This window comes from Symphalangus syndactylus, chromosome 3, assembly GCF_028878055.3.
Source record: "Symphalangus syndactylus isolate Jambi chromosome 3, NHGRI_mSymSyn1-v2.1_pri, whole genome shotgun sequence".
Lineage (NCBI taxonomy): Eukaryota > Metazoa > Chordata > Mammalia > Primates > Hylobatidae > Symphalangus > Symphalangus syndactylus.
In genome coordinates, this window is record NC_072425.2 from 123,558,495 (window position 1) to 123,584,253 (window position 25,759).

At 38.7% G+C, this 25,759-nt stretch overlaps 1 protein-coding gene across 3 annotated transcripts in view; it reads right to left on the bottom strand.

The window, feature by feature from the left end:
- GUCY1A2 (guanylate cyclase 1 soluble subunit alpha 2) overlaps positions 1 to 25,759 on the bottom strand; it is a 365,900-nt gene that overhangs the window by 64,010 nt on the left and 276,131 nt on the right. Inside the window, exon 8 of one of the 3 annotated variants that reach the window (XM_055272971.2) lies at positions 9,443 to 9,478. The exons of the other annotated variants lie outside the window; for them this stretch is intronic. Within the exon in view, the coding sequence (XP_055128946.1) occupies positions 9,458 to 9,478 (21 nt within the window). The 3' untranslated portion in view covers positions 9,443 to 9,457. Of the gene's footprint in view, positions 1 to 9,442; positions 9,479 to 25,759 lie in introns of those variants that run through there. 3 annotated transcript variants of the gene reach the window in all.

Genomic DNA, 25,759 nt, shown 5'->3' on the forward strand with positions numbered 1-25,759 from the left:
CTTCATCCACGTCCCTACAAAGGACGTGAACTCATCCTTTTTTATGGCCGCATAGTATTCCATAGTGTATGTGTCCCACATTTTCTTTATCCAGTCTATGATTGATGAGCATTTGGGTTCGTTCCAAGACTTTGCTATCGTGAACAGTGCCACAATAAACATACGTGTGCATGTGTCTTTACAGAATTATTCATAGTCCTTTGGGTATATACCCAGTAATGGGATTGCTGGGTCAAATGGTAATTCTGGTTCTAGATCCTTGAGGAATCACCACACTGTCTTCCACAATGGGTGAACTAATTTACAGTCCCACTAACAATGTAAAAGTGTTCCTATTTCTCCACATCCTCTCCAGCAACTGTTGTTTCCTAACTTTTTAATGATCGCCATTCTAACTGGTGTGAGATGGTATCTCGTTGTGGTTTTGATTTGCATTTATCTAATGACCAATGATGATGAGCTTTTTTTTCATATGTTTGTTGGCTGCATAAATGTCTTCTCTTGGAAAGTGTCTTTCATGTCCTTAGCCCACTTTTGATGGGGTTGTTTATACTTTTCTTGTAAATTTGTTGAAGTTCTTTGTAGATTCTGGATATTAGCCCTTTGTCAGATGGATAGATTGCAAAAATTTTCTCCCATTCTGTAGGTTGCCTGTTCACTCTGATGATAGTTTCTTTTGCTGTGCAGAAGCTCTTTAGTTTAATTAGATTCCATTTGTCAATTTTGGCTTTTGTTGCCATTGCTTTTGGTGTTTTAGTCATGAAGTCTTTGCCTATGCCTATGTCCTGAAGGGTATTGCCTCGGTTTTCTTCTAGGGTTTTTATGGTTTTAGGTCTTAATGTTTAAGTCTTTAATCCATCTTGAGTTAATTTTTGTATAAGGTGTAAGGAAGGGGTCCAGTTTCAGATTTTTGCATATGGCTAGCCAGTTTTCCCAACACCATTTATTAAATAGGGAATCCTTTCCCCATTGCTTGTTTTTGTCAGGTTTGTCAAAGATCAGACGGTGGTAGATGTGTAGCGATATTTCTGAGGCCTCTTTTCTTTTCCACTGGTCTATACATCTGTTTTGGTACCAGTACCATGCTGTTTTGGTTACTGTAGCCTTGTAGTATAGTTTGAAGTCAGGTAGTGTGATGCCTCCAGCTTAGTTCTTTTGGCTTGGGATTGTCTTGGCTATACGGGCTCTTTTTTGGTTCCATATGAAATTTAAAGTCGTTTTTTTCTAATTCTGTGAAGAAAGTCAATGGTAACTTGATGGGGATAGCATTGAATCTATAATTACTTTGGGCAGTAAGGCCATTTTCACGATACTGATTCTTCCTATCCACGAGCATGCAATGTTTTTCCATTTGTTTGTGTCCTGTCTTATTTCCTTGAACAGTGATTTGTAGTTCTCCTTGAAAAGGTCCTTCACATCTCTTGTTAGTTGGATTCCTAGGTATTTTATTCTCTTCGTAGCAATTGTGAATGGGAGTTCACTCATGATTTGGCTCTCTGTTTGTCTATTATTGGTGTATGGGAATGCTTGTGATTTTTGCACATTGATTTTGTATCTTGAGACGTTGCTGAAGTTGCTTTTCAGCTTAAGAAGATTTTGGGCTGAGACAATTGTAAATATACAATCATGTCATCTACAAACAGAGACAATTTGACTTCCTCTCTTCCTAATTGAATTCCCAGGGAATCAACGAAAAAAGGATACATTTCAAAATTATTTAGCCAAGAGTGGTCAAACAGAAAACTAACATTTATTTAACATTTACAGAGTACCAGACACTCTTTTACCTTGTTTCTAATTCTTAGACTTTACTTTTTACAGATTAGGGAATTGAAACTCAGAGAGGGTAAGCAACTTGCCTACAACCTAACGGCAGCACAGGCCAGTGCCTGAATTCAAACCGGTGGAGGATACTGCACTGCCTGAGCTATAACCCTCAATTTTCTCTTATGCTCCTAATTAGTTTCCTATTATCTATAAAACATGTCTTTTAGAATTGATTTTCCCTACTGTCTTCATTTCTTTCTGCCTCTTTTTCCTTTGTTCATGTTTCCTCACTCAACAGATACTTTATGGTGAACCATAAGATATCCCAATTCTCAGGAGACATACTATTGGGAAGTGTTACTCTTGTGTTTCCCCTCCCTCCTGGAGTTACACACGGGTATAGGTGAGCTACTTCTTTCCCATTTCAGTAGCTAAAACCAGAGTTTAGCTCCTCAGAGGTCCCTAGCAGCATGACTGACATAGCATCTTTCTAGTCTGCTGTTAAGTACCACTTCCTTTACACCCTCATTGAGAGGAACCTTTTTTTCTTTTTTTGAGATGGAGTCTTGCTCTGTCACCCCGGCTGGAGTGCAATGGCACATCTCAGCTCACTGCAACCTCCGCCTCCCAGGTTCAAGTGATTCTCCTGCCTAAGCCTCCCAAGTAGCTGGGATTACATGCACCCACCACCATGTCTGGCTAATTTTTGTATTTTTTAGTAGAGACAGAGTTTTACCATGTTGGTCTGGCTGGTCTCAAACTCCTGACCTCAGGTGATCCATGTGCCTTGGCCTCCCAACAATGTGCTGTGATTACAGGCGTCAGCCACCATGCCCGGCCTGAGAGGAACCTTTTTTTCTCAGTGGGAGTAGGTAAGGAAGTAGAAACAGATGCTTTTAAGAAAAACTGGTAAGCTTAAAATATTTTCTGGATAGGTTTTTATTTTTCTATGGTTGGCCATAGAGCAGTGATGTGATAAAATAATATTTGAGGTGACTATTTTAGCAGCCTGTTTCTTGTCACCAAGACTTAACTTACATTGTTTTCTGTACTTAAAATGCTAACACCATTGCCCTCCTTCTATGATGATTCAGTATCACTTTTTCCATGGATCTTTCCTCTAATGCCCTGTTAGAAATGTTTACTTACTCTTCTCTTTACACCCTCCAATGGACCATATCACTGTATGTATGTATGTATGTATGTATGTATGTATGTATGTATGTATGTATGTATTTAGAGACAGAGTTTAGCTCGTTACCCTGGCTGGAGTGCAATGGCATGATCTCGGCTCACTGCAACCTCTGCCTCCTGGGTTCAAGCTATTCTCCTACCTCAGCCTCCTGAGTAGCTGGGATTACAGGCATGTGCCACCATGCCCGGCTAATTTTGTATTTTTAGTAGAGATGGGGTTTCTCCATTTTGGTCAGGCTGGTCTCATACTCCCAACCTCAGGTGATCCGCCTGTCTTGCCCTCCCAAAGTGCTGGGATTACAAGCGTGAGCCACCATGCCTGGCTCCACTTTATGATATTATAGGTAGTCTAGCTGCACAGTCTTGGAGCAGAGAGCATGCCCTCTTTAACCCTAGTGTCCTTTATTGCAATGCTGTCCAATAGAAATACAATGTAGGCCACAGATGTAGGAGATGTACACAATTTCAAAATTTCTAATAGCCATATTAAAAACAAAACAGTTAAACTAATTAAATAGCATTTTATTTAATATATTCAAAGTATTATTAGTTCAAACTGTAATCAAATTAAAAATCATTAATGACTTTTTAAATTTTTTTTTGTAGAAAGTCTTCAAGTCTGGTATGTAGTTTTTATTTATAGCACATCTCAATTTTGACTAGCCATATCTAAAGTATTCAATAGTCACATGTGGCTAGTGGCTCTGGAGCTGCACACTGAAGCATACATGTGAGCTGGGGACCTTACATTTTTATTGAACAAAAAAGGCAGTGCAGTGGAAAGATCAGCAACATGTGATGGCATTGTGTATCAAAGGAGAAGGAAGAAGGAAAAGGAGAAAATAACCACAGAAATGGGGCTTGGGAGAACAGATTATGCTATTACATTAGTAGACACCAATAAATTATTGCAAATAGAGGATGTAAGGGACCAAAATAAAAGATGATAAGTTTTTTACTATTGTTGTCAGAATTATCCTGGAGAAAGCAAATGTAATGCTTTTAACAAAAGTGTGGTGCCGGGCGCAGTGGCTCACGCTTGTAATCCCAGCACTTTGGGAGGCCGAGGCGGGCGGATCACGAGGTCAGGAGATTGAGACCACGGTGAAACCCCATCTCTACTAAAAATACAAAAAAAAATTAGCCGGGCGTGGTGGCGGGCGCCTGTAGTCCCAGCTACTCAGAGAGGCTGAGGCAGGAGAATGGCGTGAACCCGGGAGGCGGAGCTTGCAGTGAGCCGAGATCGCGCCACTGCACTCCAGCCTGGGTGACAGAGCGAGACTCTGTCTCAAAAAAAAAAAAAAAAAAAAAAAAAGTGTGGTCATTCTACTAGCACCACCCACATACGGATATTTAGAAAAAAGTTTACAATGGTGATAATGATGAGAAGACAAATAGATGTAACCTTTCCTCATTTTGCAGTCACAAGCAATTATCATGAAGATGATAGATTTTACCATTAAATAAAATGTCAACAATCAAGTGCACTGAATCCTTTTAGTTCTTAATCTAGATAATTACTTCATGAATTTGACTTGCATTCACTTGCACGTAGTGCATACAGCTAGATAGATAAAGTGAATGAAGTTATGACATTTGCATGTATAACAAGGCTGTTGATTTTTGTTCTCTCCAACTAATATATTTATCACTTGATTAAAAATATGACCCCACTATACCTACTTAGTATTACTTACCTAGCAATTACTGCCTTTCAATTGCATGCCATTTTATTCACAGTTCATGTTGTTATCAAAATACACTCAACAAAATCAAATAATAAGTGGGGAGAAAAAAGTAGCACATGAATTTCAAATGGATGAATTTTCTTTTTTTTTCTCTCCAACTTTTATGTGCAGGATGTGCAGGTTTGTTACACAGATAAACGTGTGCTATGGTGGTTTGATGCACAGATCATCCCATCACCTAGATATTAAGCCCAGTATCCATTAGCTATTCTTCCTGATGCTCTCCGTCATTCCACTCACTACCCACTGAAGGGCCCCACTGTGGGTTGTTCCCCTCATGTGTCCATGTGTTCTCATCATTCAGCTCCCACTTATGAGTGAGAACATGTGGTATTTGGTTTTCTGTTCCTGCGTTAGTTTACTGAGGATAATGGCTTCCAGGAACCATCTGTGTCCCTGAAAAGGACATGATCTTGTTCCTTTTTATGGCTGCATAGTATTCCATGGAGTATATGTACCACATTTTCTTCATCCAGCCTATCACTGATGGTCAGGTTGGTTACATGTCTTTGCTATTGTGAATAGTACTGCAATGAACATATATGTGCATGTATCTTTATAACAGAATTATTTATATTCCTTTGGGTACATATCCAGGAATGGGATTACTGGGTCAAATGGTATTTCTGCTTCTAGGTCTTTAAAGAATTGCCACACTGTCTTCCACAATGGTTGAACTAATTTACACTTCCACCAACAGTGTAAACGCTTTCAAATGGATGAATTTTCAATGAGTAAACAGATATTACTTTCAATAAGTAAACAGGTACTTCTGAAGTACCCTTTTCATTTTTTTTTTGGTATTTGCCTATTAATCTGAGTCTTCTTTAGGTTTTGCTAATATGGAAAAGTATAAATATATTCTTTTGATGTTCAGTAGGTTCCCATTAATGTCATAGTACCACACCACTAAATTGCTACTACCCAAGCTATAATTCTAAGGGTAGTCTTTTATTCCTTCACGTACTTCATCTAATCAAGTAAGTTTATATACATATATATTTTTGAATCCTGCCCCATTTCTTTATCGGTAACACTCTGCCTGAGTTCAGGCTTTTGTCAGCTTTCACATGACTCCTATAGTCACCTCCTAACTGATCTTTCTGCTCTCAAGCTTGTCCCTTCAAATTCATAATACATAAAGCTACCAGAGAGGTACCTTCCCTGCTTGAAAAAGGTCAGGCTTCTCAGCTGACCACAATGGTTCTAACAAACAAAAATGTAGGGCTTCCATTAGCTCCACCCACATATGGGTATTTAGAAAAAAGTTTACAATGGTAATAATGATGAGAAGACAAAAAAATGTAACCTTTCCTCATTTTGCAGTCACAGGCAATTACCATGAATATGATAGAATTTACCATTAAATAAAATGTCACAAGTGCACTGATGTGGTTTCTGCCCAGCACCTGTCTCTCTTCCTGTCACTCAATTACCCTCCACTGACTTTGTATTAATAATGAACTCAGGCCGGGCACGGTGGCTCATGCTTGTAATCCCAGCACTTTGGGGGGCCAAGTCGGGCAGATCACGAGGTCAGGAGATCGAGACCACGGTGAAACCCCGTCTCCACTAAAAATACAAAAAAATTAGCTGGGAGTGGTGGCGGGTGCCTGTAGTCCCAGCTACTCGGAGAGGCTGAGGCAGGAGAATGGCGTGAACCCGGGAGGCGGAGCTTGCAGTGAGCCGAGATTGCGTCACTGCAGTCCAGCCTGGGCGACAGAGCGAGACTCCGTCTCAAAAAAATAAATAAATAAATAAAAATAATGAACTCGTGGTTTCCATGACTAGAGGGCAGGATTGGGACCTCCTTTACCTTTCATATGCTATCCATATACTAATTTTGTATTTATTTTTCTGTATTTTAATTATGTGTTTCTGTATTTGTCTCTTCTACTAGTTTGTAAATACACTGAGGCCAGGGAAAGCCATTAAGTTTGTAAAAAGTCTAGTTATTTGCATAATGTAGAATGTGATAGGATGTTGATTGGACAACCAAAGTCCTAGGGTAATGTTTTACGTGTAAAGTGGCACTGAGTAAATATTTGTTGACATGAATTAAATCTATGAACATGCCCAGAACTGGACACAAGATTCCAGAGCTGAATACAATATTCAGAAAACTAAAAGGTTGCCTTTTTCTGTAAGTCCCTAGTTTAAGAATCCACCCCATTTTTAGATGAATCATGTTCTAATTTAGAAACCAGCTCAGAAATGAACTACCAAGAAGACCATGGATGTATAACTACATCATTATTAAATAAGGAGTATTCCTATCACCATTCATTACTCCATCAAGGAGAAGAAATACAGTTTCCTATCATTCATAATTGAAAAGAGTACTGAAAACAAGAAAGTTGAGAAGGATATGAGAAACTCTGTAAACTTCTAGTATAGCAAATATCTTTCTGTGTCTCATCAACATAAATGCTTTTTTTTTTTTTTGAGATGGAGTCTCGCTCTTTAGCCCAGGCTGGAGTGCAGTGGTGCAATCTCAGCTCGCTGCAAGCTCCGCCTCCCGGGTTCATGCCATTCTCCTGCCTCAGCCTCCCAAGTAGCTGGTACTACAGGCGCCTGCCACCACGCCCGGCTAATTTTTGTATTTTTAGTAGAGACAGCATTTCACTGTGTTAAATAAATGCTTTTTAAATCATCAGAATGGTTGCCTTCCCAAAGAATTTAGCTTTTGTCTTGTACAAGCTTTCCCCACCCTTATCCTTTTGACTTTACATTTTCTTAGACATTTTTGAAGACGTGCTTATAAAAAATAATAAGCAGGAAGGTTTACTTGTCATGTCTTATAATAAGCTTGTTTTAGGAGTTATTTGAAGAGTAATATAAAACCTGTTTTACTGAGTGAACAAAGAAAGAGCTTGCTAGGGCTTCCCTAACATTCAAAAATAGTAATTTGTCATCAAAGAATGATGGAGTGGGGGATGGGGCAGAACTTATATTATGGTCCATATAAAAGCAGCTAATTATGTACCTCATTAAAAATTATATTTTGGTGGGTACTCATGTTGTCAACATGGATAATGATTGACTTCTCTTTGTCCTTAAACTGCTATATACTTAAGCATTACTACTTTGACATTTCGGAAAAGGCTGCCTCATCAAATAATTTTAAAAAAAAATCTTGTGAGTGTAAACTACTTTGTATAAAATTATTTAAAATACTGTCTAAAACACTGTTAATTATGAAGGAAAAGAATAAAAATTATTAGATTTAATAGAGAAAAACAGGTTAAATTTACCATGAGTTAACAAAAGTATAGAAAAAAAGGAAAGGATTGAACGATTTGTCATGGTTTATCCTCTGAAATATTCATAGTAAGTGCAACAAGCAGTTACTATATTACTATATTTAGACTGAAAACTAGTTTCTGTATTTTTATTTAATGGCATCTGTATTTAAAAGGGTCTTACTAAACCCCACACTGTTCTAGGGTAATGTGTAGTGACGTGTGAATGGACACACACACCCACACACTCCCTTTCTCTCTTGAAAAATAAATGAGAAGTACTTTGTCTAATTGGTTCTCCACTTCTTAAAAAACAGTGAAATTTATTAGCCATTTTATTATACCACTGGGTATTATAACTCTCATTAAATTGCCTCCCATTTTAAACAATAAAAACCTATCAAATATTTATTTTAATTACCATTTGTTGCCACATACCAGCATTTAGTGAATTGAGATTTTAATATTCAAATACTTTCTTGGCATGGTGTAAACACTAATCAATGTTTATTCTGTAGCAACAGCAGCTAAAGAATATTTCCTTCTTAACTACCAACCCATCTGTATACAATAGATATTCCATAAATAATGATTAACCATATGTAATGACTGTCCTAATATGCACATACAACTGTTGTCAGAATGAACTATATTTGCAAATGTGGTCCCTCATGGTCTCTATGATGTCTTGCATCTGGATAATACATTTCATCTTTTGCCATGAATTCTTCAAACATTTTTTAAATTCTACTAGAGTTCTGTGCTAATGACAGCCAGAGGGATATATTTTGAACCCAGCAAATCTGTGCTATCTAATGTTACTTCCTCAGTTTATACTCCCTTTTTGTAGGCTTTTGCTTTGAAGCTTGCACATTTTCAATCATTTTGGTGGTCCTTATCAGTATCTGTTACAGGAAAAAATGGCGAATTTCCATCTTTAGCCCCACTACTAGGACAAAAAAACTGGGGCAAAAACAAAAATATTTTCTCTTTGGCTAAAGGACAGGCACTGACTGCCTGGTAAAGTAGAAGCCATGAATGAAAGTCACTGGAATCTGGGGAGCATATCAGTCCTGGCACCTAAGAGATGATCAAGCCTGGAGATCAGTAGCTCATAGTGGAGGGAAAAAAAAAAGCTTTGAATTAAAACTACCTAAGTTTGATTTTTGGTTCTGCCATGTATTACCATGTGACTGGGGCAAGTCTCTTCATTTTTCTTGGCCTGTTTTATTTGTAGAGTGAAGAATGTGAGACATACTTTATAGGGTTTCTGTGAGGACTAAAAAATTAACATTTACATATGCTCTGAATAATATTTGCAACAAAGTAGAGTCTCAATAAACTACCAGTACTACTACAAATAAAAGGATGATGATATTTGAATAAATGAATAAGGATTATACTCAGGGAAGTAAATAATAACCAATATGCATAGCTATATCCTCTGTTTTCCTTCTCCCTATAAGTGAAGCTCATTACCTTTTCAGTACCCAACTCCATTCCACTTTAATGCTGATCCGGAACCAGCTGGATGGACACAGGAAAGGAGAAAAGGAGTTCACTCCTCTGGGGCTTGAAAAGTCACACTGAGAATCCAAGTGAATCAAGGGACAAAAATCAAAAATCAATACTGTGACATTTTTGGTTTGCAAATACATATAGCCATGATTTTGTAGTTTATGGCCAATGTCACTGAGGTTGACATTGGTGGTACAATAAAAAGATTATTTGGCATAGGAAGCTCTGTCATTTGAAGGGATGAGAGAATATTCCAAGGGAACTTAGAGGGGCAAAGCATCGTAGAAAAAGGAGTGTAAAGGCACCCACGTGATAAAAAATGGCACACTGGGCAAAACCTTATTTTCCATACTGAGTTGTGCAAATAGTCACTGTCCTTTAAGAATCAAAAGATGTGGATTTTTTTTGTTTGTTTGTTTTGAGACAGAGTCTTGCTCTGTTGCCCAGGCTGGAGTGCAGTGGCGCAATCTTGGCTCACTGCAAGCTCTGCCTCCCAGGTTCATGCCATTCTTCTGCCTCAGCCTCCCGAATAGCTGGGACTACAGGCGCCTGCCACCATGCCCAGCTAATTTTTTTGTATTTTTAGTAGAGATGGAGTTTCACCGTGTTAGCCAGGATGGTCTCGATCTCCTGAGCTCATGATCCGCCCGCCTTGGCCTCCCAAAGTGCTGGGATTACAGGCATGAGCCACCGTGCCCAGCCCATGAAATAATACATGTGAGAAATTCTAGGTTTGAAAAGTTAAATTTTTTAACCTTGATACCTTTCAGAATCGCTAAAGTGCTAACGTGCTTTGCAAATCTTCATGTAGTAGGCGACACTTTCCGAAAGTTACTTTACCACCAAATTGTCATTTCACAAGACACCAATTGACTTGACAATGAGGTCAGTTTTTCAGATTGCTCTACTGGAGGATCTACTGCAATGAGAACGCAATAACTGCTTAAGGATTAACACTAATAGTGTTTATTAGAAACAGCTGTGTACTCAGTTGTAGAACACATCCAGCAGTAGCTGGCAAAAGGCACATGACATTCTGGGTTGTTGCATTTTTTCCCTTTATCCACCCCTTTTGGGGTTTATTTTCCAGTAACTGGAAGATAATCAATTACAACTGAGATTTGGTGAAATATTGATATTAATTGGTAACCTATGGGCACACACTCCTGTGTTATCTTTCCCATGAGACAGATTTACAGGAGTGCTGGGGCGGGGTGGGGAGGTCGGGCTTCCAGGAAGAGGTGTACACAACAGCAAAGGTGGAGCTTGTAAGCATGAGGGACCTGATGGAAAGTTATGGCTTGTGCGAGGGTTACTATTCCCTTACTTGTTCACTTACTCTTTAAACTGTACTCTTTTGAGACAAGTCTTACAACAGCAGTGCTTGCAGATCACTGTGGCCGTGATATCCTTAAACACAACAGCTGACAGTAGAAAGAGGCAGCAAAACTCAGAAACTTGATGGGATTTCCCATATTCTTAAGCTCTCATTTCCTCCAAAGAAAATGAAATAAGAAATAATAAAGAAGTTTCTTTAAAAATATCCATTTGATTTTAAGGGTAAGGTGGGTGGCTGAATTATGATGATACACCTTCAGAGCATAAAAATTACAGGTAATTTTCTCTTCTAAAAGGTGATTATGATAATAGAGCTATCCTCTTAGGAGACTGAAAGCTCTCTATGAAAAGAGAAAAGAAGCTTAAAAGTGACAACTGTCAAAACAATAAACCTGAAACAAACATAAGATGCAAAAGGATCCTGAGATAGGGCACTAGGCAGCTCTACCTATAGGGTAACATCTAGCTGGCTGTGTATATGTACACATACTTATACAGGGTGTATATATGAATTCTCCTCACTATATGTATATGAATTGGGATAGCAGGAATCACAGCAGCTGAGGTAAAACAAGGAGACACAGCACCTCATTTTTCAGCCCTCTGTGTTCCCTCCCTGTTAATTCTCTTAGGAAGCTAGATGTTCTTTATCCATTTGCAGATTCTGAAACACTGACAGATGAAATCTAGAACCATGGTATACATTTAAACCATGCTACTCTATTTTCTAATTTCTTAAGAATTGAGTCTTTCTTGACCTTAAAACTATGACCTTTATTTCTAAACATCTCACTGTATATGGCTCAGGTTACATGATTTCCATTATTTTTAATATGCTAATGCTTACCTTCTTAGGTAAATTAATTATCTTTTTGGCCAATGGTTTCCAAACCATGGATTTAAAAATTACTTTAGGGAGTTATGAAGAGCAGTGTTTAATTAAATAGAACAGAATAACACAGCATAGAACAGAATAGAAAACATCATACCTCATTGTGCATAGCAAGGGTATTATTTCATAAATTTTTGTCTCTGTATGCCCAGCAGAATCATATACAGTCATGTGTCACATAATGACATTTTGGATAATGATGGGCTCACATATACAATGGCAATCCCTTAAGATTATAATACTGTATTTTCACTATGCCTTTTCTTGTTTGGATACATAAATACTTACCATCATGTTACAATTGCCTATAGTATTCAGTACAGTCACATCTGGTACAGGTTAAGCAGCCTAGGAGCACTAGGCTATATCAGATAGCCTAAATTTGCAGCAGGCTGTACCATCTAGGTTTGTATACGTGCACTCTGTGACATTTGCATAATGATGAAATCATTTAATGATGCATTTCTCAGACCATATCCTTGTCATTAAGTGACACATAAATAAATGTATGTATTGTCCACAAGATAAAATATTTGAAATCTATTGTTTTTGGTGCTATTTGGGTGTCAGGTTTTCCTTTGGGCTGTGGAATCATGTTACATAACCCCTGCCTAATGGAATCCTTCTGCTGCTCCACCTCACAGCCTCTGGACCCACCTCTGAGTTCAGCCATAGCTACTGGACTGTTCTTAGGAGCTTTTAGGCTTGTTCTACACTGATCACCTTTTGCCTTGAGGTAAGTTAATGCAGCCTGGAAGTGAGAAGGAGTTAATGTCCTTGGGGTGTTAACCAATATAGGAGAACCAGTGGATATATGTTCTTGCCTGCTCTTCCCTAGACAGATAATTTAGGAGGTATTCTCTATGCCTCTTAGGAGCAATCCCCAGCGGAATCTAGTCCACATTGCTCACAGGGGCATGACCTTGGGTGCACTCGTACATTGCCCTTTCCTCCTCCTCACTCTTCACTCTCATTCCTGACCCTGGGATCTCCTTCCAAGTAAACTACCTACACCCAAGACCTTATCTCAGATTCTTGAGAACTCACACCATTATATCATGTAAACATCTAGCACTAAATATACCAGTAATACGATTGTATTAGGGTTCTCCAGAGGGGCAGAAACAATTGGATCTATGTATATATAAGAGAGTTTATCAGGGAGAATTGGATCACATGATTACAAGGTGAAGTCCCGTGATAGGCTATCTGCAAGTTGGGGAGAGAAACCTATAATTTCTCAGTCCAAGTTGGAAAGACTCAAAACCAGAAAAGCTGACAATGCAGCCTTCAGTCTGCTGCAGAAGGCCTGAGAGCCCTGGGGAAGCCACTGGTGCAAGTTGCAGATTCCAAAAGCCAATGAACATGGAGTCTGGTATCTATGGGCAGAGAAGTGGAAGCAAGTGTCCAAAACGGGCAAAAGAAAAAGAGCCGGCAGATTCAGCAAGCCAGCTTATCCCACCTTCTTCCCCCTGCTTTATTCTAGCCATGCTGGCAGATGATTGGATGATGCTAACCAACACTGAGGGTGGGTCTTCCTCTCCTAGCTCACTGAGGCAAATGTCAATCTCCTCTGGCAATAACCTCACAAACACACCCAGAAACAATGCTTCACCAGCCATCTAGGCATCCCTCAGTCCAATCAAGTTAACACCTAATATTAACCATCACAACAACATAACAAAATATTGAATATTTTCATGAGCTATTACAAAGCTAAAATTTTAAATTATTATGCAGTAAAGTCCTTGCTGCAATTAGAAAACAGTACCAATTCAAACTGCATAAAAATATAAAATGATACTACTATAAATGAAACGAATTCAGCACTATAAATGGTTGCTAAATAAGAAAGATATTTGATTTATACCAATTACCCCATAACTAAAGGATTTTTCCAGTATAGTGGTTTTAGCATCACAGTGGATGTAAAAAAAAAAAATTATGTATTTTCATCACAAATTAAGCTCTTAATTACAAATGCAGTTTCCTTTTTTTTCTATAATATTTCTTTCCTCTTGGGAAATATTTTCAAGATGTCCCTGGATTACAAGAATAGAAACACTTGATGGATCCTACTTGTCAATCAAATTGACAGCTATAAAATAAAATCAGTCATTCTGCTAAAGTATAACTTTTAAGGATGAATTTTTAGCTCAGAAATTTAATCATATGAGTGCTTCTGAAATAAAATGATGATGCCTGGTTAATTCTATGTGCTACTGAATATTAATTCACACATCTCCTCTTTAAGAATACCATTTCAATGGGATATTGTCATTGTGTAAAATGTATGACTAGCCCAACTGTTGGTGCAGTTTGTATTTTTTCTAATTTTCACTGCAAAGGTTGATAATGATAAATCTAATAACTAGTAAAGGGCAGAAATAGCTAATTATTCAACCTTTGGTAACTTCACTGAATTTTGTAAGTAGTCCTCTATATTCAAGACATTAAAATGTACACATATCAAAAGGAAGAATCTTCTCTATGTCTATTTCTAGAGTCTTGCCAGCTAAGGCAGTAAATGATATACAACAGAATTGGAAATGATCAGTTTCATTAAACCCAGCTTATAAAGACTCTCTTTCAAAGTTTTATTCTCCTGTGGTTACTATCATGCATCAAATCATTAAATAGCATCCTCTTCTCTATTCCCTTAGGGATTCCCTTCATGGGACTTGACACAGGACAAGGTTTTCAATGTGTCTGAGTAGTACTGATATGAATAGTACTGTATCACATCCCAGGGTTCTGAGCTGTGGTTCTTAAGAGACCACGTGCAAAAACATTTGCCAGTATTTTCTAATTTACGTTTTAAAATAAACTTTCATATTTTTATTTTAAAATATAAAGTCAATATTATATTCCCCAAATGCTACCAGAGTGAATTTATTTGTAGAATTAAATTATAAAACAAATTTCAGTTTATTTAGTACCTTGTATTAAGCACATGGTAGTGTCTTGATAAATATTTTATACGTAAAACCAAGGTATGAAAAATGAATAAAGAATTAAATGTATATCAGGATATAATTTTCCATATTATGTTGCAGAATTTTATATATTTCTACATTGATAAATCTGTTTAATTCACAAATAATAACTTCTTTGCACTATGATATACAAAGATGAACAGGACATAGTCCCAAACAGGAAAGTTCTCACAGCCTAGTACATACAACACAGGAATTTACACATACAATTTATTTGCAAGTTACAGTATGTTAAGTACCAACAGTAAATTGTGGCAAAGTTATCAGTTTCCTAAGGAAGAAGCAAGTAATTGCTACTAAGGAGATTGTGAGTGTTGGAGATGACTTCTTAGGATTTGAGCTGGCCAAGAAAGATGGATAGAATAAGAAAATAAACAAAATATAAACATAACAAACCCTAATATAAATATAACAAACCAATTAACAACATGGCTAAGGTAAACTTGGTGAATATAGTAAAGAGATAGCAATGTACAGAATGGCAATAATCTGGAATGTTTAGTGCCATATTATGGTTCCAAAAGGTTTATTCAATAGAATATAGTTTTATTATACTTTAAGTTCTGGGGTACATGTGCACAACATGCAGGTTTGTTACATAGTTATACATGTGCCATGTTGGTGTGCTGCACCCATCAACTCATCATTTACATTAGGTATTTCTCCTAATGCTACCCTTCCCCCAAGCCCCCACCCCCTACCCGCCGACAGGCCCTGGTGTGTGATGTGCCCCTCCCTGTGTCCCTGTGTTCTTATTGTTCAGCTCCCACTTATGAGTGAGAATGTGCGGTGTTGGTTTTCTGTCCTTGTGATAGTTTGCTGAGAATGATGGTTTCCAGCTTCATCCATGTCCCTGCAAAGGACATGAACTCATCCTTTTTATGGCTGCATACTACTCCTTGGTGTATATGTGCCACATTTTCTTTATGAAGTCTATTACTGATGGACATTTGGGTTGGTTCCAAGACTTTGCTATTGTGAAAAGTGCCACAATAAACATACATGTGCATGTCTTTATAGTAGCATGATTTATAATCCTTTGGGTAGATAGCCAGTAATGGGACTGCTGGGTCAAATGGTAATTCTGGTTCTAGATCCTTGAGGAATCACCACACTGTCATCCACAATGGTTCAACTAATTTAAACTCCCACCAACAGTGTAAAAGCATTCCTATTTCTCCAAATCCTCTCCAGCATCTGTTGTTTCCTGACTTTTAATGATCATGATTCTAACGGGCGTGAGGGCATGAGATGGTATCACACTGTGGTTTTGATTTGCATTTCTCTAATGACAAGTGGTGATGAGCATTTTTTCATATGTCTGTTGGCGCATAAATGTCTTCTTTTGAGAAATGTCTGTTCATATCCTTTGCCTACTTTTTCATGGGGTTGTTTGTATTTTTCTTGTAAATTTGTTGAAGTTCTTTATAGATTCTGGATATTAGCCCTTTGTCAGATGGATACATTGCTAAAATTTTCTCCCATTCTGGAGGTTGCCTGTTCACTCTGCTGATAGTTTTGCTGTGTGGAAGCTCTTTAGTTTAATTAGATCCCATTTGTCAATTTCAGCTTTTGTTGCCATTGCTTTTTGTTTTAGTCATGAAGTCTTTGCTCATGCCTATGTCTGAATGGTACTGCCTAGGTTTTCTTCTAGGGTTTTTATGGTTTTAGGTCTTACATTTAAGTCTTTAATCCATCTTGAATTAATTTTTGTATAAGGTGTAAGGAAGGGATCCAGTTTCAGCTTTCTACATATGGCTAGTCAGTTTTCCCAACACTGTTTATTAAATAGGGAATCCTTTTCCCATTGCTTGTTTTCATCAGGTTTGTCAAAGATCAGATGATTGTAGATGTGTGGTGTTATTTCTGAGGCCGCTGTTCTGTTCCATTGGTCTATACATGTGTTTTGCTACCAGTACCATGCTGTTTTGGTTACTGTAGCCTTGTAGTATAGTTTGAGGTCAGGTAGCGTGATGCCTCCAGCTTTGTTCTTTTGGCTTAGGATTGACTTGGCAATGCGGGCTCTTTTTTGGTTCCATATGAACTTTAAAGTAGTTTTTTCCAATTCTGTGAAGAAGGTCAATGGTAGCTTGATGGGGATAACATTGAATCTATAAATTACCTTGGGTCAGTATGGCCATTTTCATGATATTGATTGTTCCAACCCATGAGCATGGAATGTCCTTCCATTTGTTTGTGTCCTCTTTTATTTCATTGAACAGTGGTTTGTAGTTCTCCTTGAAGAGGTCCTTCACATCCCTTGTAAGTTGGATTCCTAGGTATTTTATTCTCTTTGAAGCAATTGTGAATGGGAGTTCACTCATGATTTGGCTCTCTGTTTGTCTATTATTGGTGTATAGGAATGCTTGTGATTTTTGTACATTGATTTTGTATCCTGAGACTGCTGAAGTTGCTTATCAGCTTAAGGAGATTTTGGGCTGAGAAGATGTGGTTTTCTAAATACACAATCATGTCATCTACAAACAGAGACAATTTGACTTCCTCTCTTTCTAACTGATTACTCTTTATTTCTTTCTCTTGCCTGATTGCCCTGGCCAGGGCTTCCAATACTATGTTGAATAGGAGTGGTGAGAGAGGTCATCCTTGTCTTGTGCTGGTTTTCAAAGGGAATGCTTCCAGTTTTTGCCCATTCAGTATGATATTGGCCGTGGGTTTGTCATAAACAGCTCTTATTATTTTGAGATATGTTCCATCCATATCTAGTTTATTGTGAGTTTTTATCATGAAGGCTGCTGAATTTTGTCAAAGGTCTTTTCTGCATCTATTGAGATAATCATGTGGTTTTTGTTGTTGGTTCTGTTTTTGTGACGGATTACTTTTATTGATTTGCATATGTTGAACCAGCCTTGCATCCCAGGGATGAAGCCAACTTAATAATGGTGTATAAGCTTTTTGATGTGCTGCTGGATTTGGTTTGCCAGTATTGAGGATTTTCACATTGATGTTCATCAGGGATTTGGCCTAAAATTCTCTTTTTTTGTTGTGTCTCTGACAGGCTTTGGTATCAGGATGATGATGGCCTCATAAAATGAGTTAGGGAGGATTCCCTCTTTTTCTACTGATTGGAATAGTTTCAGAAGGAATGGTACCAGCTCCTCTTTGTACTGTGGTAAATTTGGCTGTGAATCCGTCTGGTCCTGGACTTTTTTTTGGTTGGTAGGCTATTATTGCCTCAATTTCAGAACCTGTTACTAGTCTATTAAGAAGTTTGATTTCTTCCTGGTTTAGTCTTGGGAGGGTGTATGTGTCGAGGAATTTATCAGTTTCTTCCAGATTTTCTAATTTATTTGCGTAGGGGTGTTTACAGTACTGTATTTCTGTGAGATTGGTGGTGATATTCCCTTTATCATTTTTTTTTTTATTATTATACTTTAGGTTTTAGGGTACATGTGCACAATGTGCAGGTTTGTTACATATGTATCCATGTGCCATGTTGATTTCCTGCTCCCATTAACTCATCATTTAGCATTAGGTATATCTCCTAATGCTATTGCTCCCCCCTCCCCCAACCCCACAACAGTCCCCGGAGTGTGATGTTCCCCTTCCTGTGTCCATGAGTTCTCATTGTTCAATTCCCACCTATGAGTGAGAACATGCGGTGTTTGGTTTTTTGTCCTTGCGATAGTTTACTGAGAATGAGGTTTTCCAATTTCATCCATGTCCCTACAAAGGACATGAACTCATCATTTTTTATGGCTGCGTAGTATTCCATGGTGTATATGTGCCACATTTTCTTAATCCAGTCTATCGTTGTTGGACATTTGGGTTGGTTCCAAGTCTTTGCTATTGTGAATAGTGCCGCAATAAACATACGTGTGCATGTGTCTTTATAGCAGCATGATTTATAGTCCTTTGGGTATATACCCAGTAATGGGATGGCTGGGTCAAATGGTATTTCTAGTTCTAGATCCCTGAGGAATCGCCACACTGACTTCCACAATGGTTGAACTAGTTTACAGTCCCACCAACAGTGTAAAAGTGTTCCTATTTCTCCACATCCTCTCCAGCACCTGTTGTTTCCTGATTTTTTAATGATGGCCATTCTAACTGGTGTGAGATGGTATCTCACTGTGGTTTTGATTTGCATTTCTCTGATGGCCAGTGATGATGAGCATTTCTTCATGTGTTTTTTGGCTGCATAAATGTCTTCTTTGGAGAAGTGTCTGTTCATGTCCTTTGCCCACTTTTTGATGGGGTTGTTTTTTTCTTGTAAATTTGTTTGAGTTCATTGTAGATTCTGGATGTTAGCCCTTTGTCAGATGAGTAGGTTGCAAAAATTTTGTCCCATTCTGTAGGTTGCCTGTTCACTCTGATGGTAGTTTCTTTTGCTGTGCAGAAGCTCTTTAGTTTAATGAGATCCCATTTGTCAATTTTGGCTTTTGTTGCCATTGCTTTTGGTGTTTTAGACATGAAGTCCTTGCCCACGCCTATGTCCTGAATGGTATTGCCTAGGCTTTCTTGTAGGATTTTAATGGTTTTAGGTCTAACAAACATTTAAGTCTTTAATCCATCTTGAATTAATTTTTGTATAAGGTGTAAGGAAGGGATCCAGTTTCAGCTTTCTACATATGGCTAGTCAGTTTTCCCAGCACCATTTATTAAATAGGGAATCTTTTCCCCATTTCTTGTTTTTGTCAGGTTTGTCAAAGATCAGATAGTTGTAGATATGTGGCATCATTTCTGAGGGCTCTGTTCTGTTCCATTGATCTATGTCTCTGTTGTGGTACCAGTACCATGCTGTTTTGGTTACTGTAGCCTTGTAGTATAGTTTGAAGTCAGGTAGCGTGATGCCTCCAGCTTTGTTCTTTTGGCTTAAGATTGACTTGGCGATGCAGGCTCTTTTTTGGTTCCATATGAACTTTAAAGTAGTTTTTTCCAATTCTGTGAAGAAGGTCAATGGTAGCTTGATGGGGATGGCATTGAATCTATAAATTACCTTGGGCAGTATGGCCATTTTCACGATATTGATTGTTCCAACCCATGAGCATGGAATGTTCTTCCATTTGTTTGTATCCTCTTTTATTTCATTGAGCAGTGGTTTGTAGTTCTCCTTGAAGAGGTCCTTCACATCCCTTGTAAGTTGGATTCCTAGGTATTTTATTCTCTTTGAAGCAATTGTGAATGGGAGTTCACTCATGATTTGGCTGTCTGTTTGTCTGTGATTGGTGTACAAGAATGCTTGTGATTTTTGTACATTGATTTTGTATCCTGAGACTTTGCTGAAGTTGCTAATCAGCTTAAGGAGATTTTGGGCTGAGACAATGGGGTTTTCTAGATATACAATCATGTCATCTGCAAACAGGGACAATTTGACTTCCTCTTTTCCTAATTGGATACCCTTTATTTCCTTCTCCTGCCTGATTGCTCTGGCCAGAACTTCCAGCACTATGTTGAATAGGATTGGTGAGAGAGGGCATCCCTGTCTTGTGCTCCTCAGCAAATGTAAAAGAACAGAAATTATAACAAACTAACTGTCTCTCAGACCACAGTGCAATCAAACTAGAACTCAGGATTAAGAAACTCACTCAAAACTGTTCAACTACATGGAAACTGAACAACCTGCTCCTGAATGACTACTGGGTACATAATGAAATGAATTTGTTTGCTCTTGCTTCTCTATTCTTTTAATTGTGATGTTAGGGTGTCGATTTTAGATCTTTCCTGCTTTCTCTTGTGGGTATTTAGTGCTATAAATTTCCCTCTACACACTGCTTTAAATGTGTCCCAGAGATTCTGGTACATTGTGTCTTTGTTCTCAGTGGTTTCAAAGAACATCTTTATTTCTGCCTTCATTTCCTTATGTACCCAGTAGTCATTCAGGAGCAAGTTGTTCAGTTTCCATGTAGTTGTGTGGTTTTGAGTGAGTTTCTTAATCCTGAGTTCCAATTTGATTACACTGTGGTCTGAGAAACAGTTTGTTGTGATTTCTTTTCTTTCACATTTGCTGAGGAGTGTTTTACTTCCAGTTATGTGGTCAATTTTAGAATAAGTGCAATGTGGTGCTGAAAAGAATGTATATTCTGTTGATTTGGGGTGGAGAGTTCTGTAGATGTCTATTAGGTCTGCTTGGTCCAGAGCAGAGTTCAAGTCCTGGATATCCTTGTTAATTTTCTGTCTGGTTGATCTGTCTAATGTTGGCATTAGGGTGTTAAATTCTCTGAGAATAATGTGTGGGAGTTTAAGTCTCTTTGTAGGTTTCTAAGGATTTGCTTTATGAATCTGGGTGCTCCTGTATTGGGTGCATATACATTTAGGATAGTTAGCTCTTCTAGTTGCATTGATCCCTTTACCATTATGTAATGGCCTTCTTTGTCTCTGTTGATCTTTGTTGGTTTAAAGTCTGTTTTATCAGAGACTAGGATTGCAACCCTTGCTTTTCTTTGCTTCCCATTTGCTTCGTAGATTTTCCTCCATCCCTTTATTTTGAGCCTGTGTGTGTCTTTGCATATGAGATGGGTCTCCTGAATACAGCACACTGATGGGTCTTGACTCTTCATCCAATCTGCTAGTCTGTGTCTTTTAATTGGGGCATTTAGCCCAGTTACATTTAAGGTTAATACTGTTATGTGTGAATTTGATCTTGTCCTTATGATGCTAGCTGGTTGTTTTGACCATTAGTTGCTGCAGTTTCTTCATAGTGTCAATGGTCTTTACAATTTGGCATGTTTTTGCAGTGGCTGGTACTGATTATTCCTTTCCACGTTTAGTGCTTCCTTCAGGAGCTCTTGTAAGGCAGGCCTGGTGGTGACAAAATCTCTCAGCATTTGCTTGTCTGTAAAGGATTTTATTTCTCCTTCACTTATGAAGCTTAGTTTGGCTGGATATGAAATTCTGGGTTGAAAATTCTTTAAGAATGTTGAATATTAACCCCCACTCTCCTGGCTTTTAGGGTTTTTGCTGAGAGATCTGCTGTTAGTCTGATGGGCTTCCCTTTGTGGGTAACCCGACCTTTCTCTCTGGCTGTCCTTAACATTTTTTCCTTCATTTCAACCATGGTGAATCTGATGACTATGTTTCTTGGGGTTGCTCTTCTCGAGGAATATCTTTGTGGTGTTCTCTGTATTTCCTGAATTTAAATGTTGGCCTGCCTTGCTAGGTTGGAAAAGTTCTCCTGGATAATGTCCTGAAGAGTGTTTTCTAACTTGATTCTATTCTCCCTGTCACTTTCAAGTACACCGATCAAACGTAGATTTGGTCTTTTCACATAGTCCCATATTTCTTGGAGGCTTTGTTAATTTCTTTTTACTCTTTTTTCTCTAATCTTGTATTCTCACTTTATTTCATTAATTTGATCTTCAGTCACTGATATCCTTTCTTCTGTTTGATAGATTTGGCTATTGAAGCTTGTGTATGCTTCATGAAGTTCTTGTGCTGTGTTTTTCAGCTGCATCAGGTCATTTATATTCTTCTCTAAACTGGTTATTCTAGTTAGCCATTCCTCTAACCTTTTTTCCAGGCTTTTAGCTTCCTTGCATTGGTTGAGAACATGCTCCTTTAGCTCGGAGAAGTTTGTTATTACCCACTTTCTGAAACCTACTTCTGTCAAGTCATCAAACTCATTCTCTGTCCAGTTTTGTTCCCTTGCTGGCAAGAAGTTGTGATCGTCTGGAGGAGAAGAGGCATTCTGATTTTTGGAATTTTCAGCCTTTTTGCACTGGTTTCTCCCCATCTTTGTGGATTTATCTACCTTTGGTCTTTGATGTTAGTGACTATGGATGGGGTTTTGGTGTGGGTGTCCTTTTTGTTGATGTTGATGCTATTTCTTTCTGTTAGTTTTCCTTCTAACAGTCAGGCCCCTCACCTGCAGGTCTGTTGGAGTTTGCTGAAGGTCCACTCCAGACCCTGTTTGCCTGGGTATCACCAGAGGAGGCTGCAGAACAGCAAATATTGCTGCCTGATCCTTCCTCTGGAAGCTTTGTCCCAGAGGGGCACCCACGAAATGCCAGCCAGAGCTCTCCTGTATGAGGTGTCTGTCAGCCCCTACTGGGAGATGTCTCCCAGTTAGGCTACATGGGGGTCATGGACCCACTTGAGGAGGCATTCTGTCTGTTATCAAAGCTTGAACGTGGTGTTGGGAGAACTACTGCTCTCTTTAGAGCTGTCAGGCAGGGATGTTTAAGTCTGCAGAAGCTTTGCCCACAGCTACCCCTTTCCCCAGGTGCTCTGTTCCAGGGAGATGAGGGTTTTATCTATAAGTCCCTAACTGGGACTGCTGCCTTTTGTTCAGATATGCCCTGTCCACAGAGGTGGAATCTAGAGAGGCAGTTGGCCTTGCTGAGCTGCGGTGGGCTCCACCCAGTTTGAGCTTACTGGCAGTTTTGTTTACACTGTGGGCATAATACCACCTACTCGAGCCTCAGCAATGATGGACGCTCCTCCCCATGCCAAGCTCCAGCATTCCAGGTCAATCATGGACTGCTGCACTAGCAGCAAGAATTTCAAGCCCATGGATCTTAGCTTGCTGGGCTACATGGGTGTGGGACCCACTGAGCCAGGCACTGGAGGGAATCTCCTAGTCTGATGGTTGCGAAGACAGTGGGAAAAGTGCAGTATTTGGGTAGGAGTGTACCGTCCTCCCGGTACAGACTCTCACGGCTTCCCTTGGCTAGGAAACAGAAATCCCCCGACCCCTTGCACTTCACAGGTGAGGCAATGCCATGCCCTGCCCTGCTTCGGGTCACCCTCTGTGGGCTGCACCCACTGTCCAACCAGTCTCAATGAGATGAACCAGGTACCTCAGTTGGATATGCAGATATCATCCGTCTTCTGCATCAATCTCACTGGGAGCTGCAGACCACAGCTGTTGCTATTCAGCCATGTTGAAAGCTCACCAGAATATAGGTTTCAACAACTAGCTTGAGAACACATTAAAGGTACTCATTGATTAGGATTTAGTTCTTATTTCCTAGGCAATGGAGAGTCAACAGAGTGGCTTTTCATTATTGTTTGATCATAAACAAAGAAGCAGCATGTAGCATAGTTAGAGAGGGAAGCTTTCAAAGAAAATGACATTTTTGCATTAATTAAAGAGGAGATTTTGTTGACACACTGGGGCCAGTCAAAGGGGAGAGATGAAAGGCAGAGAAGATATTTGAAGAAAGAATAGTGTTGGGGAGGGGTGTGGAAAGAATGTCAAGTTTATTCATATTGATGTCTTCTAGCATTTCATTTAGTTAGGAAAGGAGGGGTCTGTTTGGAGTAAGAGTAGCAAAGTTAAAAGTCAAACAAATGTAGTGACTATGCTCACTACCTAGATGATGGGATCATTTGTATCCCAAACCTCAGCATCACACAACATACCCATGTAACAAACATGTACCCCTTAATCTAAAATAAAAGTTGAAATTATTAAAAAAAAAAAAAGCAAGTATTTGTAACAGTCATAGGTAGGGGATGGTGAAACAAGATCCCTATAGATTTAAGGCCCAGTTGAGTTCAAAACATATGCATTCTTAATGGGTATTTTATTACCATGATTATGTAATTTTCACCAGTAATGTCCATCAATTCCAGAGCAAGAATTTTCTACTTAGATAGTTCTGTATGATGGAAGACAAAGAAGAATAAAATTAGAGGGGTGATAGGAGCCATGTTGAGATAGGCGATAATGGGATTCTTCTTTTCTAGATAAGAAGGTATTATGGATGGAATTGTGCCCTCCCCCCTTAAATTCATATAGTGAGTTCCTAATCCTCAGTATCTTAGAATTTAACCTTAATTAGAAGTAATTGCTGATATAATTAGTCAAATTGAAAATTATTAATATGAGTTCCTACCAGAGTAGGGGGGACCCCCTAATCCAATATGACTAGTATCCTTGTAAAAAGGAGAAATGGCCAGGCATGATGGCTCATGCCTGTAATCCCAGCACTTTGGGAGGCCGAGGCGGGCAGATCACCTGAGGTAAGGAGTTCGAGACCAGCCTGCCCAACATGGCGAAATCCTGTCTCTACTAAAAATACCAAAAATTAGCCAGTCGTTGGGGCAGGCACCTGTAATCCCAGCTACTCGGGAGGCTGAGATAGGAGAATTGCTTGAACCTGGGAGGCAAAGCTTGCAGTGAGCAGACATCATGCCACTGCATTCCAGCCTAGGTGACAAGAGCAAAATTCCGTCTCAAAAAAAAAAAAAAAAAAAGAAATTTGGACACAGATACATATATGCCCACAGGGAGAATGCCATGTAAAGATTGGAGCTATGCTGCCAAGGAACTACCAGAATCCAGTAATAGTAGAGAGACCTGGACAGCTTCTTCCCTAGTGTCTTCAAATAAAACATGTCTTCAAATAAAATGGGCAACACGTTGCTCGGGATTCTAGCCTCCAGAACAGCGAGACAACAAATTTCTGTTGTTCTAAGCCACTTAGTTTGTTGGTTCTTTGTTATGTCAGACATAGAAAACTAATATACTCAAAATAGACTGGAAACCTAAGAATGGATAAAGGCTTATACATCACAGTGATGAGTGAGAATGGTAGAATAGAAAGCAGCAGAAGAACAAGTAATGTGACTATGAAAAGACATTTGGAGTTGAGATTCTGTAGTTGGAACAATTCTAAGCTATGATGAGTTTGCAGGCATGGCTATATGTGAATTTCTAAAATGGGCCGAACTTCAAGGAATGATACATAAAACGATCGTTCATGTGAGCATATATTTTTTATAACAGTCATAGTTTTTCACTTTTTAATACATGAATAGTATTTACAACTTGATATTTGGACAAAGTAGGTAAAATAATTTTATTCTAATTTTTTGACATACTTGAGGATGGTAACATACTTGAGGATGGTAACAAATAGAAGAAATGATGAAAAAATAAATATTCCTAAAGATGCACCACTATTTTTAAAGATCTGGTATTTTCAAAAAATTAATGTGTTCTGAGAGATAATACAGAAGAGGCGTGGGGATATAAAGGTACACATTTATTGTTTTGTCCTTCTTTTACAAGCTAACAAATAACTGGCCCATCATTTCCATAGAAAATACTACAGGTTAAAAGGAGACAAAAATCCATGTCAACTTTGGCTAAATTCTATG